The following is a 20,676-nucleotide window of genomic DNA, read 5'->3' as shown; positions in this document are numbered from 1 at the left end:
GCTGCTTATTGGTTTGCTTTCCCTGCCATGCTCAGCTACTTTTTCAAAAAAAGGTTTATTCATTTATTTAATTGCGTGTGTGTGTGTGTGTGTGTGTGTGTGTGTGTGTGTGGGCCCAAGGTTAACCTTGGGTGTCATTCATCTGGCACCATCCACCTTGAATTTGAGGACATGATCTCTTACTGGCCTGGAACTCACCAATTAGGCTAGGCTGGCTGGCCAGAGAACCCCATGATCCTCCTGTCTCCACCTCCCCAGCAGTGGGATTATAAGTGCACACCATCATGCTGGCTTTTTATGTGGGTTCCAGGGACAGAACTCAGATTCTCATGCTTGTAGAACAAGCATTTATTGCCTGAGCCATCTCCCAAGCCTTAGTGCATTCATTTATAATGATATTGGGACTCTCTTGAGGGTGCTAGGGAGCCATTGCAGGGCTGTGGAGGGAGAGAGAGGGAAAGGAGTCAACTGGAAGGACTGGGTTAATCAATACACCATTTCAGGAGGACTTGCCGCCTCCTTGGGGGAAGGGATGAATCAATTCTAGTCTTTTTACCCTCCCGAGAAATACATTCCAGGTGGAGTGAACATTAAATGTGAGAATTCAAACAAGAAGGTGTTGGAAGCTCTGAGGGTGAGCAGGTGTCCCCAGGCTGCAGAGCAGTGGAAGCCAGTGCTGGGGTCTCAACCCTGGGGATCTGGTGACAAATTCATGTTTCTCTGGCCTCAGTCTCCTGGGTGGGATGATAGGTGTGCACCACCATGCTCGTTTTCTTTGGTTTTTATTTTTTCCCTTCCTCTTTTGATACAGTAACTCTCACTGTAACCCAAGCTGGCCTCGGACTCACCATTCTCCTGCTTCAGCCCCTCAAGAGCGGGAAAGACAGGTGTGTGCCACCATGCCTGGTTCAGGGGAGCCTCTTTGGTGCCCAAACCTATTTCCTGGTGCCTAGTTCTTGATAGGCATCTGTGGGGGTGAACATGGTATAGCCTCTGAGGGAAGGCTGGTGGCCAAGGGGACAGGGTATCCCAGTGGTGGTTGGCACTGTAAACATCCCCCCATGGTCTAGATGCAGGGTGAGCACCAGACAAGTGGAGGACTGAGGGGGGGGTGCACCTTTAATGCACAGTGTGCCGATGGCTCTGGGGACAAATGGAATGGGGGCAGCTGTGGGCTTTGTCTTCTCTGCCTGCTTTTGTCCTCAGGGACCCATGCCAGGGCTGTGGGCTCTGACACAGTCATAGACAGGCATTTGGCAGAGGTGAATCCCACACAGGGATGGCCAAAGGCCCAGGTTCATCCTCGTTCCATCTGGCACATTTCAAAGTTGGTACCCTCAGGCTACACCTTGTGTGTGTTTTAGTATTTTATTTGTTATTTTTATGTTATGTGTATGAGTGCTTGCCTGCATGTATGTAAGTGCATCACATGTGTGCAGTGCCCAAGGAGGCCAGAAGAGGGCATCAGATCTCCTAGAACTGGAGTTATGGATGGTTGTTAGCCACCATGTGGTGCTGGGAACTGAACCCAGGTCCTCTGCAAGAGCAGTCAATGCTCTTAACCACTGAGTCATCTCTCCAGCCCCATATATGTTTTTAAATTTTACTTAATTAGTGTAACATTGGAGGGCTAATTGCTCATTAATTGTGTGTGCATGGGTGCGTGCATGTGTGTATGTGTGTGTGTGTGTGTGTGTGTGTGTGTGTGTGTGTGTGTGCATGGAGGACAGATGTCCACATCAGGTATCTTCTTCAATCACTGTCCACTTTATTTTTTGAGACAGGGTCTCACTGAGCCTAGAGCTCCCTGATTCGAATAGGCTGGCTGACCAGTGAGCCCCAGGATCCTCTTGTCTATGCCTTCCTAGTGCTGGAATTATAAGCGTGCACCTTGATGCTAGGCTTTTACATGGGTGCTGGGGATCGAACGCGGGTTCGATCCTTACACTTGCAGGGCAAGAACATTACCCACTTGGCTATTTTCCCCCACCCTTGTGTTTCTAGTTCTTTTATGGATGCCACATTTGAAAGCTAACTGCTCATGTACAACCTCAGCTAAAACAGTGCCCCCAAATCTTCAGTAAAATGAAAATGGCCACTAAATGAATGGGGACCAACAGCCAAGGTGCAGGTGATGTAAGGCTCAGCCTGACCTGGTGAGCAGCTTACGGTCCCTGGGTCTGGCCTGGCTGTTGGTGTAGAAACAGCGATCTGGCTTTTGGTGTCCCCTAGGCACCTAGCCAGCCTCTAACAATGAAGCCCTGTCCTCCCAGCAGGCTGGTATCAAAGCCCCCAAATGCCATCAGAGTCTTCAAGGTTGTGAGAATCAGAAAGACCTTTCTGGGATGCAGGGGCTCTCAGAGGTCAGCCTAGTACTAGGAAGAGAACAGCAGATCTCAAACCAACCTTTCCTCAAAACAACTGGAGAGACTCAGGTCAGACTAAAGATGGAACTTCCTGGATGTTAGGGTTATGGGGATGTGATGGGACACCCAGACCTATGCCTGACTTCAAGTGACAATCTCCATTTGATGGTGGTGGTGGGTGGTTGGGTGGGAAGAATTCCTGGAGAGGGTCACACATTGTCTCTCATCTCCAGGGACCAGCCAGGCACCTCCTCCATAAATGCCTGCCAGTGCCTGAGTGGGGAGGTTTGCAAAATGATTTCTCCTTCCAATGAGGTGATACATCTTGTTTTTTAATTTAAAAAAGATGTCCGGTGGAAGCTTAAGAGACCATTAAATGTTTGGGTCCCTAATTAACTTCAGAACAGCCTGGAGCAGAAGGACGGCAGGGGGTGATCCCTGGGCCCCAGGTCTGATTGGGAAGGAGACTGGGGACCAGGGCCCCTTTCTTCCCTCCTTCCCAGAGCCAGGGCCTCTCCCGCAGAAGCTGGTTGCCTCATGCCATCTGGCCCCAGTTGGGCTTCCGCTCCACAATCCCCTCTGGAAGTCTGGGGTGAGGCAGGAACCTGATTATTTACCGAACTGCTTAGTGAACTCTCTTGCTGGTCTCTCTTGGTTGGCTTTCCCTCTCTGAGTCTGTTTCTTTGTCTGTATGCTGGGATCATTGATGTTGGCTTGGGAATCCGGTAGGCACTCAATAAATGCAGATTGTGGAGGAAACAAGAGGGTTCCTCTGATGCACGCTTGCAGAGTGTTCCTGCTCTGGGTGAGCAGGGCAGCGAGGCCTGAGCGTATCCTACAAGGTCACCTGGCGTTGGCGTCTCCCTGTGGGCTCTTCACTCTCTTCACTTCTGAGTTCTCATAGAGGGTGGGCAACAGTGTTCTCCACCCTCCAGACCCTGGGCAGCCAGAGGACAAGGTCAGGGCCAGCCGAGATCACGGGCCTGCCAGCCTGACCCTGCAGCCAAGTCCCAAGGAGCCAGGCTTGCTGATTCAGCCGTCCTGTACTCCCTGCTGGGCTAAACTTGAGCCAGCCTGGTTTGGACAGGGGGAAGGGTGCCTGGAGCAAAGGCAGAGCTCAGGTCTTGGCCTTGGTGGGTGATAAGGAGACCCCAGGGCTGGGGAGGCACCTGTTCTGTCTGCCCAGGATGTTTCAGGGCACTGTCTTTCCTCCATCTCCTGGGGTCAAGGAGAGACCAGAAGACCCTCTGTGAAGAATAGCTAGAGACCCCTTGAACACACATCCTCACTGTAACCCCAGGAGGGAGGGCCAAATTCATCTCCACTTGACAGAGTAGGAAACTGAAGCCCAGAGAGGTTCAGTAACTTGCCCAAGGTCACTCAGCGAGAACTCAGCCCAGTTAACCTTCCTATCCTGGTCTGAGCTGGTCCCCAGCCCTTCAGTGCAGCAAGGGGGCAGGCTGGTCCCTGCCTGCTCTTGGCTGGCTCGGGTCAGTGCAGTCCAGCCTCATAGGCCGCAGCCTCCCAGACCTGCCCATCACAGCCCCGTGGGCTCTGCGGCAGAGCGCGGGAAGCTTCTGGCTGCAGCCCTGGCAGAGGCAGGCAGACATTAGCAGTAAACATGATCTATTGGCAAAACATTGGGACTGTGGAAAGTTATCAATCGATAAGTTTCCACCCATTTCCCTGCCTCCCTACCCTGGCCCTCAGCCCACACTGCTCCTGGGGGTGCAGGGACCAGAAGGAAATCCACTCTGTCAGCAGAATCCCAGGGGTAGCCCTGGCCCAGCCCCAGTCCTGCCCTAGCTGCTCCTTCAGCTCCGTGATCCAAGACATAGTCATATTTTCAGAAGCATGTGCTCAGTTCTGGCGCCAACGATGCACATCGGACCATAAGTTTAAAAACCTGCAATGTTATATTTATCTATTCGATATGAGCATGGAAGGGCTGTGGAGGTGACGAATGTGATGGGCTCCAAACTGTCCCTGCTGTCCCCACACACTGTCTGCACTATTGTCTCCTGGGGCACAGACATGCTGTCTATGAGCACAGGTAGATGTGTCTGTGTGTGCACGTGAATGTGTGTGTATGTCTATGTTGTGTGTGTGGGTACGTGTGCATGCATGTGTATGTGTGTGTATGTGTGTGTGTATGTGTGTTCAGGAGTCATCCTTAGGGTTCTGGCCCTGTCCCAGACACCTAGCTCACCAGTTTCCAGTGGGGAAACTCAGGTAGGGAAACTGAGGCCTGGGGTTTAGGATTTGGGAAGTTTGGGTGGTTTAGGCTCAGTACCTCAGAGGATGATGGGCACTAAATCCAGGCTCCCCTCTCTACACCCTGGGCCCTTTCCCCACTCTCTCCCAAAAGCCTAGGGTGCTGCCTGGCACTGCCTGCTGACACCTCACAGCCCCTGGAGAGGGGTGATTCTGATCACAGACCTTCTCCAACCCCCTCATCTGGTATGCCTAGGTCCTTTGTGCCTAGCAGATTCCTACCTGGCTGCTAAGACCCTCCTGATAGTGCCCTGCCCACCAGCCTGCGTCCCAACATCAGACCCCCTCCCCCACCCCAGCTCTTCTCAAACTTCTCTTTCCTGCCAGTCTGTGACCCTTTGTTCCTGGTCCTTTGGCCCCCTCCCCACTATTCCTAAATTCTATACCCAGCACCCCTTTGCTGTGGGGTGAGCAGGTGGAGAGGAGGATGCAGCCAGAGGCTGACCTGCTGCCAAATGACCTCATGGCCTGGAACATCAGGGAGATCCATCATCCATGAAGTGCTGGTCCCAGGCTGCAGGGAGGCTCACCCTCTGTCCCCAGGACAGAGCACTTTAGGAAAGCCATGTTTGGGGTGTTTCCACATTGTCTTTTTATTTTATTTTTATTTATTATTTTTATGTTATGCATATGAGTGTATTGCCTGCATGTATGTAAGTGCACCTGTGTTGTGCAATGCCAGCAGAGGCCAGAAGAGGGCATCGGATCCCCTGGAACTGGAGTTACAGATGGTTGTTAGCCACCATGTGGGTTCTGGGAACTGAACGAGGTCCTCTGCAAGAGCAGCCAGTGCTCTTAACCGCTGAGCCACCTCTCCAGCCTCTCTAGGTTGTCTTTGAATATCCCTTAGTCTGTGATCCCCCTTTCTTCCTTTTTTGTGTGTGCAGGTGTGTGAGCATGTGTGCATATGTTTCCTCTGCAGGCTTGGAGTCCTGAGGCCATGGGCTCAGAATAGGGAGCAACTGTCAAGGGGAGTGGGCCAAATTTCCCCAGGAGGATGAGATGGCCCAGGACTGCATCCCATCCCCAGACCTGCCTCCCCACCCCCTCACTCAGTCATTCATTCATTCCCCAGAAGAGATGTCCCTCAGCCCTAGGTCAAAGCCACATTCTGTGTTGGGGTGCCTCTGGCCATGTGTGGATACTAAACATCAGATATACAGATACAGTCAGTGGCTCTTCTGTTGGATAGCATCCTTCTAGAACCTTCTGCTGAAGCAACCAACCAAATTGACTGGTGTGCCTTCCCTCTATCCATCTCTTCTCCCTCAAAGCAAACTGTCTCCAAAGTGTGGTCAAAAGTTTACATCCTGTCCATCTTTAGCATCCTGGTCATTTCCAGTCTTGTTGTTAGAGACACCTTTTGTCAAGATGACCCATGACCTCTGGACTGCCAACTCTTAACAGTGTTTGGTATGTGTATCTATGACTCACAGTGCCCACATTCCGTCTCATGGGGGCTCCTGGCTGACCCTTGGCTGGGCTGTCCTCTGCCCTTCTCCTGAATGTCTTCCTATGGCCTTGTTCCATGTCACTGGGCACAAATCCATCTCCACAGCCCTGACAGGTCCCCCCCACCATCCAACTTGCACATAGGGTGTGCAGATCTGTAGGCCAATGAAGCCCCCAAATCCAGATTTGGAGGCCACTGAGGGTACCAGAGGCTGGGTGGGTGCTTTCTCAAGTCTTTGTGACTAGTGGGCAGCTCTGTCCAATGAGCTATGGAGGCAGTAAGGCTTGTCACAGGGAGGTGTTCAAGCTGGAGCTGGAAGCTCCTGGGTGGAGATGGATGAGGTTCCTGTGGGTTGACTGTTAAAGGAATGGTTCAGTCAATAAAATGCTTTCCATGCATGCAGGAGAATCTGAGTTCAGATTGCCAGCACCCATGTAAAAAGCTGGGTGTGGTGATACATACTTGTAACCCCAGCACTGGGGAGGCAGACACAGGAGGGTTCCCAGGGGCTTTCTGACTGGCCAGTCTAGCTGAATCAGAGAACTCCAAGCTCCAGACTTTATCTCAGAAAAATAATGAGGTTGACCTTTGGCTCCTGCTACACGTGTCTCCATCACTCCCACAGTGCCACCCCCACCCCACCCCCGACTTCGGTGGATGGGAGAGTGGAACACAAGTTACTAGGGTGCCACATGCAGGGCAGCATGGGAATCCAAAATGGATAGGGGACAGCAGCACACACTGCTGCAGAACCTGCTCCCATAAGTGTACAATCACATGTGCAGGTGAGCATAGACATGTAGACCCCTGAGTGGGAAGACACGAGTGTGCCAATGCATGCACACACATACCTGTACTGTGTGTCAGAGGAGGCAGACGTGTGGCAGGAGACACTAGGGTGCCTCTTCAGGCCTGTAATCCCGCTTAGATCGACTTTGGGTTATTTTGAGCAAGAGATTACAGCTGATTAAGATCTCACACTGAAGCACCACCCCTCCCGGAGGCCCGGGGGCAGAAGCAGCTCCATCCACCCAGGTCTCTCCTGGTAAAAGTTATGGTTGTCACAGGCTTGGGGACATCAATGGATGGCTCTCATCACCAGTGTGCATTGACATTGGTGATGACAGTACTGAAGAGGAGCCAAAAGTCTTCCCAGGCTTACTGACTTGCAGACTGCACCACCTGCTGTCCCATGCCCCCTCTCTGGCTCATACAAGGTCCAACAGGCCCCAGACTGCAGAGCCCTGGGGTGGTGCCTGGGTCCCTGAAGGCCTCTCTGGGTTCCCTACCTCTTCTGATTGCTCCCCTCCATCTCTCTAAGTCTGAAATACACTCTGGGAGCCAGATTGAAATGGTTCTTTATGAAGTTGCCAAAGAGAGGAAAATCCATTTTAGAGCATTATATATGTATTTTTTTTCCCCTCATTTGAGCCGCCTCAGTGCAGCCTAGTTACAGCCGTCAACACTGGTGAAATACACTGGGCTGGCTGTCAGCCAGGCCACCGAGCGGTGACAGAGGCTGCTGTAAATCCTGGTATTAACAGGCAGATACCCGTGCTCCATCCTGTGGGTAGGCAGAGGGGGGCCAGGTGTGCAGGACCCCAGCAAGTTCTGCCTTCGGTTTTCTGTCATGTCACTGTCCCATCTTCACATGCTCTAGGCTCTGGGGACTGGGAACTGGCACAGTTTTGTCTGGCGGGGTGTGCGGGGTTAGAGAGACAGGGGTTGAGAAGGGTGCTTGTGTGCAAACTTGGGTGGGGGTTGGAGAGAGGTAGGCCAGGCCCTGGAACCAAGAGGTTGTAGCTGTGTATGTGGTGTGTGGCGTGTGTTACAGTGTGTGTGTGTGTGTGTGTGTATGTGTGTGTGTGTGTGTGTAGTCAGAGGACAACTTGCAGGAGTTGGTGCTCTCCTCTTATTATGTATGTCCTGGGGATCGAACTCAGGTCATCAGGCTTGGGGGCAAGCTCCCTTACCCACTGAGCCACCTTGCCAGCCCCAGGGGAGGACTTCTTGGCAGAACAGACTGTCCCTCCTCTATTGCCAGGCAGGGACAACTCCAAGTCCCCGAGTATCTCCTACCTAGATGGCCTCAGAGATCACCCAGCTGAAGGGCCTAAAGAGGGGTGTGGCTTGCTGGGTCACAAGGCAGGAAAGCTCACGTTAAACTCTGAAAGTCCTGAGGCCATGTGTGTGCTGAGCCACTCACCCTGCCTGCCTTCTTGAGGGCAGAAGAACTTAGTTCCAAAAAGATCTGCCTCCAGCTGGGGACATTGACTGGGTGCTCAGCACCCCCTGCAGGTGGTTCTGAGGGTGCGGGGGCTGGCCTAACTCCCAAGTGGAGGGACAGCTTCTCCAAGTCACTCAGATGGGAGTCCCACCCTCAGCAGGCCCTGTCTCTCATTTCCTGAGGACTTTGAGTCTCTTCTCAGGCCTTAGTTTCACTGTGGATGAAGGTTGTGCTCAGTGAACCAGACTTTTTGTAATCACAAAGTGGATGTCACATCCACCTTGCACAGGAAGAAACTAGAACCTACATTTTCCTTGGTGACCCCACACTCTCTCAGGCCCCCTGTGATCTAAGTACCAGGGTGTTCCTTTATTACAGCAAACTCTGGTAGGGGCTCAGTTGAGTTCTGCCTACATTCAGCCAGTGGCCTTGGATGTGGTCTTTCTTCTGTGACTCACTGTCTTCTCTCTTGTCTTACAGCTGGGACAACTTCAGGCAGAAGAGCTGGGTGAAGCCGCCAGTATACACAGGCCCATGGGAAAGCAGGCCATGCTCACCTCAGGACAGGGGTGGACGACCAGGGGTGGCGAGCCTTGAGGGAGTCGCCCTCCCTTCCAGCACTCACACCATGCGGCTTGGGACAGGACATCTCTGACAGTGCAGACAGCTCCCCATCACACCCCTAAAGTCCCCTGGGGGAAGCCACTTCCCAGCCCCCCATCCTGTCCCCACAGGTGGAGTCCCCTAAGATGGCTGGGCACAGGTGGGGAGCACTATGGGTGTTTGTGGCAGCCGCCACCCTTCTCCACTCAGGAGGGTTGGCCCAGGGTGACTGCTGGCTGATCGAGGGCGACAAGGGCTTCGTGTGGCTGGCCATCTGCAGCCAGAACCAGCCTCCCTATGAAGCCATCCCTCAACAGATCAACAACACCATTGTGGATCTGCGGCTCAACGAAAACCGCATCCGCAGCGTGCAGTACGCCTCACTGAGCCGCTTTGGGAACCTCACGTACCTCAACCTCACCAAGAACGAGATAGGCTACATCGAGGACGGGGCCTTCTCAGGTCAGTTCAACCTCCAGGTGCTGCAGCTGGGTTACAATCGGCTACGCAACCTCACGGAGGGCATGCTGCGGGGCCTGAGCAAGCTGGAGTACCTGTACCTGCAGGCCAATCTCATCGAGGTGGTGATGGCCAGCGCCTTTTGGGAGTGTCCCAACATCATCAACATTGACCTGTCCATGAACCGTATCCAGCAGCTGGGCAGTGGCACCTTTGCGGGCCTGACCAAGCTCTCAGTGTGTGAACTGTACAGTAACCCATTCTACTGCTCCTGTGAGCTGCTGGGCTTCCTGCGCTGGCTGGCCGCCTTCACCAACGCCACGCAGACCCATGACCGAGTGCAGTGTGAGTCGCCACCTGTCTACGCAGGCTACTTCCTACTGGGACAGGGCCGCCATGGCCATCAGCGTAGCATCCTTAGCAAACTGCAGTCCGTGTGCACTGATGACTCCTATGGGGCTGAGGTACTGGGGCCACCCCGCCCGGTGCCAGGCCGCTCACAGCCTGGACACTCACCACCACCATCTCCACCACCTGAGCCCAGTGACACGCCCTGTGCAGATGACGAGTGTTTCTCAGGCGATGGCACTACCCCACTGGTGGTCCTGACCACCTTGGCCACGCAGGCGGAGGCTCGTCCCTTCATGAAGGTCAAGCAATTGACCCAGAACTCAGCCACCATCATGGTACAACTGCCCAGCCCATTCAACCGCATGTACACACTAGAACACTATAACAACAGCAAGCCTTTCACTGTGTCCAAGCTGACACAGCCCCAGGAGGAGATCCGGCTCACCAACCTGTACACACTCACCAACTATACGTATTGCGTGGTCTCCACCAGCTCGGGCACACATCACAACCACACCTGCCTTACCATCGGCCTGCCCAAGCCACCCAGCCCTGCCAGCCCTATGCCCAGCCCCTCTACAGCCACTCATTACATCATGACCATCCTGGGCTGCCTCTTTGGCATGGTGCTGGTCCTGGGCGCTGTCTACTACTGTCTGCGCAAGCGGAGGAGGCAGGAAGAAAAACACAAAAAAGCGGTGGCTGCGGCTGCGGCAGGGAGCCTCAAAAAAACCATCATTGAACTAAAGTATGGGCCTGAGATAGAGGCGCCTGGGCTGGCCCCGCTGTCCCAGGGCCCACTGCTGGGGCCTGAAGCTGTGACTCGCATCCCATACCTACCGGCCAGCAGCGGTGATATGGAACAGTACAAGTTGGTAGAAAGCAGTGAGACTCCCAAGGCCACCAAGGGCAACTACATCGAGGTGAGGACTGGAGAGCCCCCAGAACGCAGGGGCTGTGAGCTCAGCCGGCCAGGCCCTGAAAGCCAGGGCTCAGTGGCTGAGATTTCTACCATCGCTAAGGAGGTGGACAAGGTCAACCAGATCATTAACAACTGTATTGATGCACTCAAATCCGAGTCCACCTCCTTCCAGGGTACCAAATCCGGGGCAGTGTCTGCTGCTGAGCCTCAGTTGGTATTGCTGTCTGAGCCTCTGGCCAGCAAGCACAGCTTCCTGTCCCCTGTGTACAAGGATGCCTTTGGCCACAGTGGCCTGCAGCGACACCACAGTGTGGAGGCCGCCTCCGGGCCCCCAAGGGCCAGCACCTCCTCCAGTGGCTCCACACGCAGCCCTCGCACCTTCCGGGCTGAGGCAACCGGCACACACAAGGCCCCGGCCACTGGGACCAAATACATCGAAAAGAGTTCACCCGTGCCCGAGACCATCCTCACTGTGACACCCACAGCCGCTGTGCTGAGGGCAGAGGCCGACAAGGGTCGCCAGTACGGCGAGCATCGGCACTCGTACCCGGGCTCCCACCCAGCCGAGCCACCTGCTCCACCACCACCTCCACCGGCTCATGAGGGTCTGGGTGGCCGCAAGGCATCCATCCTCGAGCCCCTGACACGATCACGACCCCGTGACCTTGCCTACTCACAGCTGTCCCCACAGTACCACAACCTGAGCTATTCGTCCTCCCCGGAATACACCTGTAGAGCATCCCCGAGCATCTGGGAGCGGCTCAGATTGAGCCGCCGGAGGCACAAAGATGATGAATTCATGGCTGCTGGCCACGCTCTGCGCAAGAAGGTCCAGTTCGCCAAAGACGAAGACCTGCATGACATCTTAGACTACTGGAAGGGGGTGTCTGCCCAGCACAAGTCCTGAGCCTCCTTCCACCCTCCGCAGGGCCCAGGGCAACCTGCTCATCCTTGCCCTCTCCGAAACTCGTGATGCCCATTGGACCAAAAAAGAACACAAGATCCACCGCAGCTATCCTTGACTCAGAGAAGCAACACAAAACCCAACATACGCACAGCAGGGGCTGCTGTGCTCAGCACTGAGCCCCGAACGGACAGTGTGAGAGGCCCCAGATGGCTGTGACAGTTGCTATGCTGATCTTCATGGGAACTGCGTTGTGTCCACCATCGGGGCAAGCAAGCGACCTACACACACACACACACACACACACACACACACACACACATACTACACATGGGACTTCAGAAAACTGTGTCTTATGGGTGGGGGTGGGGGAGGGGATTTTTTCATTATTTTGATTTCTTTACCTTCCTCCTCTACTCTCTTTCCTCTTTATTTTCTTCCTTATTTTTTTTTTTTTAAAAAAAAGATATAAAAGTGAAATTCTTAAAAAAAATAAAACAAAACCACAAACAAACGAACAAACAACCTAACTCATCTACTGTGGGGGCATAACAGGTGGCCGGCTCCACCCCCCCCCATTCGATCTCCCAGTCTGTGGCTTTCTGTGGACTCCCTATTTAGCTTGTCTCTTTGTTGAAACCCTGGAGGCCACCACACAGCAGCGGAGCCAAGGCAGAGGGACCACCCCTCTGGGAGGAGCCTGAGGCCCTGAGACTTGGGTGGAAGGAGGCAAAGGCTGTGTTTGGGGACAGATGGGAGTGTCAAGAGGGGCGCAGGTTGGGAAGCACTGTGCGTCCTCCCCCCACACCCCAACTTCATTGTACACTGCAGCTGTTCTATTGTACAGAAAAATTTCTATATTTGCAATGTTTGCTGTAAAATGAGAGAGAAAAAAAGAAGACTATGTCTACTAAAAAAAATTTGCAAAGGAAAAAAATCCAAATATATGTGTGTAGTGGGCTTTTACTGGGGGGGGTTCAGGAAAAAAGATATAGGGGTTCTGAGTCTTATTTAGGGGTGGGATTGTGGGTGGTAACTGAAGCAAAGGAGGCTGGGTAGAGGCAGGGCCATGCCTGCACCTGGGGCCATGTCTGATTGCACATAAACAGGGGGGTTTGCACAGATCCAGGGGCTGAGGGATGGGAACAGCCTGAGACGAGGCTCTCCTCTGAGCTTGGCATGAGCGAGAGTACCATGGTTGAAGGGCATGTGGCGGGGGAGGTCCTTTGATGCCCAGAGCTCCATCCCCTCAGAGAGTGATCCCTGTCCTGCAGCCAGAGCCTGGAGCCAGCTCTCAGCCCCCAGCCAGGCCCTGCCAACCCCTCTTTGTCTCTTGCCCACACTCTGCCATGGGCAGCCTTCCCCAAGTGACCCTCATTCTTAGTGGATGAGCAGTGGGATTCTGTGGGTGAATAACACTAGGGTTCTGGACCTGGTGGGAGGAAGTCCCTGCCAAGACTAGCCCCAGTAGTTCCTACTGTCAAGGCTGTGGTCACACCTTGTTGAAGACATGGCTCCGTTGCATGCCAGTAGCATGAGGGGCCCTGTGCTCACTCCTGACCTAGAGCTATCCTTTCCAGGGGCTGTGCAAGGAAGGGAAACCCTGTTCCCTCACTCCCATGGGCCCTGAGGCTACTATCCTACCTGGTCCTGGGCAGCGAAGAGGCCCATCTCCCAAATGATATTCCCAGATTTGTTTGGGAACCATCCCCTAATCTTCTTAAAGGCCCTGGTCACGGAAGACCCTCCACTTAGAGCAAACAACTCCCAATCCGGACTCCTGAAAAAGAGCCAATGAGATACCAGGATCCTAGATTCAGCAAAGATGCTGGGGACTTGAGGACAGAGCCACAGTTATGGTGGAAAGCAGGCTTGGGGTCTAATGGGCTGTGGGAACAGTCCCAGCTTGGCTGGGAGGAGGGTAGGGAGTATGGGAGGCTGGGGGTGGGAGCAGCAGCTTCTGCTTGCATACTCTCAGGGACTGGAGGCTCACCCCCTCCCACCTCTCTTCCAACTTAAGCACCTTGCTTAGACTCACATAGCTCCAGCATTTAGTTCTCACTCTTAGGTCCCTGGAGGCCATAGAGCTGCACACAGGGGCCTCAGGGGGCTCCTAACCAGGGTGGGCTTGTTAGCACCCTGCCAGTGAGCCCAACCGAAATGGACACCCCCTTCCTGAGGGCACACATGCCCTTTGCTTTCCTAGCAGGTCTAACAGGCACCAAGTCAGCCCCTCCCCAGCTGTGTTAGCTCTGCTCTCCTGAGCAGGGTGAGAACATAAGATCCATTCATGGAGCAGACCCAGTGCATCACAGTCAGTAGAGCATGCAGGATTCAGTGGTAAGACCCAAGAAGGGCCTGCTCTGCCCAAGGGCATACAACCACTCTTTGACTGCCCTGGTTACAGGACAGAAGGAGGTGGCCAGACCATCTCAGCCTGCTGTTCCCTGCCACTGAGGAGATAGAATGGACTATTTATAGGAAATCAGGGAGAGGAACAAAATTGAAGTGTCTGCTCTGTAGGCCAGGCAGCCAGCCAGCCAGTGCAGGTGTGTGACAGGACTGGACAGACAGAGCTGGCACTGATAGGAGAGTTAAGGGCTCTGATAGGAGAGTTATGGGCCCAGAGAGGGATGAGGGCAGAGAGGTGAGTAGAAAGAGGAGTGCTGTAGCGCCGTGCTGAACAGTGTCAACTGTCAACTTGACACACCTGGGAAGAGGAGCCTCAACTGGGGAACGTCTTCTATCAGACTGGTCTGTGAGCACGTCTCTGGTTGTTGAGTGACATGATTGTTTCTTGATTGTTGAGTGGCATGGGAAGGCCCAGCCCAGTGTGGGTGGTGCTGCCCCTGAGCAGGTGGTCCTGAGTTGTATAGGAAAACAGGTTGCGCACAGATCAGGGAAGCAATCCAGTAAGCAGAGTTCCTCTATGATCGTGCTTCAGATCCTGTCTTCAAGTCCCTGCCCTGACTTCCCTCAGTGATGGACTGTGACGTGGGAGATGTAAGATGAAATAAACCCTTACCTTCCCAAGTTGGTTTTGGTCAGTGTTTTGTCACAACAATAGAAATCTAACTAGGACAGGTACACAGGGTGTTCAGAAGCTGGAAGCCTGGCTATCGACTCTGAGTCTCCCAGGGTCCCCTGGAGCCAATGGACTGTCATCCTAATCCCCAGGCGGGCCTGATGACAGAGATCTACACACCCACCAAGTCCTCACGGGGAGAATAGCGTTGATAAGGAGACAGGAGACATCAATGCTTATCAGTGCCCACTGTGTGCCGAGCTCTGCCCAGCTGAACTAGGGAATTCACAGGCTGACACTTGCTGTGGAAGGAGGAGGAGCTTTAGAGATGTTGGGGGATGGAGATAGAAAGCCTTGGAGTGCTTCCTGAAAGGGGTGGGACTTGGTTTGGAACAAGGGAAAAGAAAAAGGGGGTGGGAGATCTCTGTAGATGGTCCCTGTCTGCTGCTTCCAGGGAGCAAGCTTGGGGGGAGAGCAGTGTGGAAAGTCTGGGAGGCCAAAGCAGGGGCCTGGACTCAGGCTCTGCCTCCGTGACTGTGCACACAGACAGCCTGGAGTCCCAGCCACATCATCTAGTCAGTGTGAGGATGGCTCCCTGACTTTTCCGCCCTGGGCTTCATTACCAGAAACAGTCATGTCCGCTATTCATTGTCACAAAAGAACCACACAGGACAGCCACAAGAAGGGAGGAGGGGACCCCAGAGGACAAAGGCTGTTCCACATGTCTCTTATCCTCCATGAACCAGTGTGGCATGCCCTGTCTATGGGGGCTGAGGGAACTACCCCAAAAGGCACATCAGCCATGGGCTGTACAGTCTCTAAAATGATTTAAAGTAGTAGACTTGAATGAGTGAGTTTATAGCAAGACCAAGTAACAGTGCAAATAGAGAGACAGAAGGATGGATGGATGAATGGATGGATGGATAGAAACAGAAGGATGGATGAATGGATAGATAGAGATGGATGGATAGAAACGGAAGGATGGATGAATGGATAGATAGAGATGGATGGATAGGGATGGATGAATGGGTGGATGGGTGGATGGAGATGGATGGATAGGGGTGTATGGATAGATGGATGAACAAATGGGTGGATGGATAGATGGGTGAACAAATGGGTGGATGGATGGGTGGATGGATGAATGGGTGGATGGGTGGATGGATGAATGGGTGGATGGGTGGATGGATGGATGGGTGGATGGGTGGATAGATAGATGTATGCATCTTCCATGGCAAGTGGAGAACAGATGCACCATACTCTTGACCAGCCAGGAAGCCTCACACAATTCCATGGATGGATAGAAACAGAAGGATGGATGAATGGATAGATAGAGATGGATGGATAGGGATGGATGGATGAATGGATGGATAGAAACAGAAGGATGGATGAATGGATAGATAGAGATGGATGGACAGGGATGGATGAATGGATGGATGGGTGGATGGAGATGGATGGATAGAAATGGATGGATAGAAATGGATGGATGAATGGATGGATAGAAACAGAAGGATGGATGAATGGGTAGATAGAGATGGATGAATAGGGATGGATGAGTGGATGGATAGATGGAGATGGATGGATGAATGGATGGATAGAAACAGAAAGGTGGATGAATGGATAGATAGAGATGGATGGATAGGGATGGATGAATGGATAGATGGGTGAATAGAGATGAATAAATGCATAGAGATGGATGAATAGATGGATAGAGAGATGGATGGATGGATAGAGATGGGTGGATGGATAGAGATAGATGAATGGATGGACAGCTGGAGATGGATGGATGGAAAGAGATGGATGGATGGGTAGAGATTAATGGATGAATGAGTGGATAGAGATGGATGGACAGATGAATAGATAGAGAAAAATGGATGGATGGATTGAGATGAATGGATGAATGGATGGATAGATAGAGATGGATGGATGGATGGATAGATAGATGGAGATAGATGGGTAGCTAGAGATGGATGCCAGGCATTGTGGCACATGCCTTTAATCCCAGCACCTGAGAGGCAGAGGCAGGCAGATCTTTGTGAGTTGAAGGCCAGCCTGGTCTACAGAGTGAGTTCCAGGCCAGCTGGGGCTACAGGGAGACCCGGTCTGAAAAAGACCAAAAAAGAAAAAAAAGAGATGGCTGGATGGGTGGATGGATTGAAGGGTGGAGATGAATAGATAAACAGATGGACAGATGCATGAGTGGATAGAGATGGATGAGTAGATAGATGATTGATAGATGGATAGAGATGTATGGATAGACAGATAGATGGATATATGAATAGAGACATATGTGTGTATGTATTGATGGATGGGACAGAGATGGGTGAGTGGATAGATGGATGGATGGAGCTATGGATGGGTAGGTGGAGGATGGATAGATGAATAGAGATGAATGGATAAATAGATGGATGAATGGGTGGGTGGGTGGATGGATGGATAGATAGATATGGATGAGTGGTTGGATGGAGGGGTAGATAAATGTGTGGATGTGTAGGGGGGTGGGAGGGAAGTTGAAGCAGCCGGCTGGAATTCCCCATTCAGGGTCTCAGGCAGAGCAGAGATCTCCTCAGGTGAGGCTTCCAAGTCAAAGAACAAATAGCAGCATATAGAGATGACATCGTTAAACCCAGGGCTCACATCATCCAGCAGAAACCCACTGGGGAAGTTGAGGCAGCCAGCTGGAGTTCCATTGAACTTTCTCTCTGTGCCTGGGCTTCCCATGGCTGGACTTCCGGCTTCTCTTTCCCACTGCGGACACTTTTCTGTCACGGATAAACAATGGTAACCTCTGCTGGGAATGGTTCACCTTCTAGCTGTTCTCAGGGACACAATGTTGTTACTCTTGGGATGTTTAGATATTCTCTTCCCTCCATGTCTCAGTGCTCAGCTTCTCAGTCAGCTCAAACGGCATATGGCAATTTACCAATATAATATACATTACAGTGTCCCACAACCTGAGCAGGTCAAAGCCACGGGGAGGGACAAGTCACTTCCTAGAGACACATGACAACCAGTCTGGACCAGGGCGGAGGAGACAGGGCACTGAGCATAGAGGTTGTCCCTCCTCAGGGTGCAGGAGCAGAAAACACATCCATTTGGGCATTCATTTATTCAGCATGCATTTATAGGACAACTACTATGTGCCACACTCAGAGACAGCCAACGACCGTCTACCCACCTGACCACTGAGGCTGTACCAACCCTACTCCTAGAAAGACAGTGTAGCAGGTCCACAGGGCAGGTGAACTTCCTCCCAAAGCAGTAAAGAGAGAGGCCCACAGCACCCTGGACAGGGACCTTGGGTGAGGGAGGGTCATAGCCGGCCTGCAGTTGAGTTCTACCTTCTTCCCATCATCCTCTGAGCTCCTCAGAGGCTAGATGACAGGACACCAGGAGTCAGGGTGCCCGGAGCTGGCAGAAGTATGCAGAGGACCACCCAGGCTGGGATGCCAACATACCAGTTGGGACAGTGGGGAAGGGAGACATGTGTTTGAGGCTATGAAGGACAGACAAGGAGCCAGCAACATAGAAACAGGTAGGTGGGGCGGGGGTAAGGGGCCTCAGCTGGTGGGGATGCCAGGAGTGTAGATCACAGGACGGAGGGAGGCAGGTGCTGCTGGAGTTAGAAACTGGGGCAGAGTGGGTGGGGGCGTTGGCCAGGCTGGGCAGCCTGCCTTGCAAGTGCGAAGAAATCTGAGTGAGCTGTAAACTCCAGGGAGCCAGAGACGGTATTTTAAAACAGAATAACTTTTATTGATTCTTCTTATCTCCAAAGTAATCCTTTTATTATATAAGTTTCAGAACACAGCTAAACATAAAGAGAAGAGAACTCATCAAATCGCTCCACCCTGAGATAGTTATGGTAATTTGAGGTCCGCCCACAACGACTGGAGTCCTCTGGGAGCTAGTTTTCTTTAGGGTCCTCGCTCCTCCTCCGAGTTGGGTGTAGTACATGAAGGTGGCGGGGGGATGACTAGCTGTGGGTGTGGGGTGTGCAGGAATGTATGTAGAGGGCTAAAACAACAGGGAGAGACTGTGAGCTGTCGTCAGCACCTCGGATGGCCTCCACTGGAACCCCGAGCTCTGTCCTTATCACTTTACTTGTACTTCCTGGGGGATTTAAAAAAAATATTTTATTATTTTTATTTTATGTGTATGGGTGTAGTGCCTGCATGTATGTGAATGCACCTGTGTGGTACAGTGCCCACGGAGGACGGAAGAGGCCGTCAGGTCCCCTGGTACTGGAGTTACAGACAGTTGTTAGCTGCCATGTGGGTGCTGGGATTTGAACCCAGTTCTTCTGCAAGAACAGCCAGTGTTCTCAACTACTGAGCCGTCTCTCCAGCCCCCAAGATTTTTTTTAAAGACAGGGTCTCACTATGCACCCCTTGCTGGCCTGAAACTATGTAGCTCAGGCTGGCATCAACTCACAGAAATCTGCCTGCCTCTGCCTCCTGAGTGCTGGGATTAAAGGTGTGCACCACTGTGCCTGGCCCTAGGAGATATATAGATATTTTAAAAATATATTTTATTTATTATTTTTATTTTATGTGTATGAGTGTACTGCCTGCATGTGTGTAAATGCATCCATGTCATGCAATGCCCGAGAAGGTCAGAAGAGGGCATGGATCCTCTGGAACAGGAGTTACAGATGGTTGTTAGTCGCCCTGCAGGTGCTGGGAATCAAACCTGGGTCCTCTGCAAGAGCAGCCAGTGCTCTTAACTACTGAGCCATCTCTCCAACCCTAGGAGACATATTTTAAAAAACATTTAAGAAATTATGTGCGTGTCATTTATATGTGTGTGCACGTGTGTGCAGGTGGAGCCCAGAGGTCAACTTTGGGTGTTTTCTTTCATTGCGTTCCACTGTACTTTTTGAGACAGGATCACTCACTGAACCCGGAGTCCATCAATTTGACTAGAATGGCCAGCCAGTGAGCCCCAGACATCTTCCTGTCTTCACCTCCCCAGCACTGAGATTACATGTGCACTCCATTATGGTCTGTTTTCATGTGGGTTCTGGGGACCTGAACTCAGATCTGTTTGCTTGCAAGACAAACACGTGCATATTTTGGGTTTGAAATCTGTAGTTACAGAGAGTTGCAACACTGTAGTGTCACCCAGAATTCCCTGTGCAATCTATCTTTGTTTGATTTCCAACAGTGTACGTGTGTGTGTGTGTGTGTCTGAAAACTTACCCTCTATATCTAGACATACCCAGCTACCATCACAATGAAGACACACAAAGACAATGGATTCTTCATCACTCAGAACTCCCTTCCCAAATCACATCCCTGTTGCTAGTGGCAACCACAAGCCTCTTACCTGCTCTGGCCTCAGAATAGTACATAACTGTGATCTTTGGGACTCCCACTCCCCGCACTAACCATAAAGCAACTGAGCTGTTGCATGTCAGTGTTTTGTTCCTTTTCATCTCTGAGTAATATTCCATTGTATGAGTAATAGAGCAGAGCTTTTCAAACTCTTATTTATGGAAGGTCATTTGGGATGTTTACAACATGAGCTGAAATGAACGAAGTTGCCATGAAAACTGCACATGGGCTCTGTGTGAACGTGTGCTCATTTCTGTGAGATAAACATTCAATAGAGTAACAGCTAGCCTATGTTTTAACCTTCCTCTTCCCATTCCCCAGTCAGGGAATACACCATGCTCAGCCTTCCTTGAACTTTTTGCTTTTTGAGACAGGGTCTTCCTGTAGCCCCAGCTGGCCTGAAACTGCTATGTAGACCAGGTTGGTCTCTGTCTTACAGATATCTGCCTGTCTCTGCCTCCCCAGTAGAGGGATTAAGGAGTGTGCCACCATGCCCAGCCTTTTTTGGGCTTCTATGTTGCTTTAGACAGGGCCTTAAGTAGACCAGGCTGGCCTTAAAATCTCTATGTAGCTGAGGATGATCTCGAACTCCTGATCTCCTGCCTCCACCTCCCAAGTGTTGGCATTATGGCATTACTGGTGTGCACTTCCAGGTCACAATCCACCATTGAGGGAAGTCAGGGCAGGAACTCAAGTAGGAACTTGAAGAAGAAACCATGGAAGGCACTGCTTTCTGGCTCCCTCAATACAACTCAAGCTTAG

At 52.1% G+C, this 20,676-nt stretch overlaps 1 protein-coding gene across 2 annotated transcripts in view; it reads left to right on the top strand.

The window, feature by feature from the left end:
- The window catches only part of Elfn1 (extracellular leucine rich repeat and fibronectin type III domain containing 1), a 62,196-nt gene extending 50,221 nt beyond the window's left edge, over positions 1-11,975 (top strand). For both annotated transcript variants that reach the window (XM_029555190.1, XM_008851412.1), the window contains exon 2: positions 8,801-11,975. In XM_029555190.1, the coding sequence (XP_029411050.1) occupies positions 9,070-11,562 (2,493 nt within the window). In that variant the 5' untranslated portion in view covers positions 8,801-9,069 and the 3' untranslated portion in view covers positions 11,563-11,975. The remainder of the gene's footprint in view (positions 1-8,800) is intronic.
- Positions 11,976-20,676: the final 8,701 nt, after the last annotated feature.

Source organism: Nannospalax galili, unplaced genomic scaffold, assembly GCF_000622305.1.
Source record: "Nannospalax galili isolate Female #2095 unplaced genomic scaffold, S.galili_v1.0 scaffold664, whole genome shotgun sequence".
Lineage (NCBI taxonomy): Eukaryota > Metazoa > Chordata > Mammalia > Rodentia > Spalacidae > Nannospalax > Nannospalax galili.
Note: the sequence above shows the minus strand (reverse complement) of the source record. Positions and strands in the feature narration are given on the sequence as shown.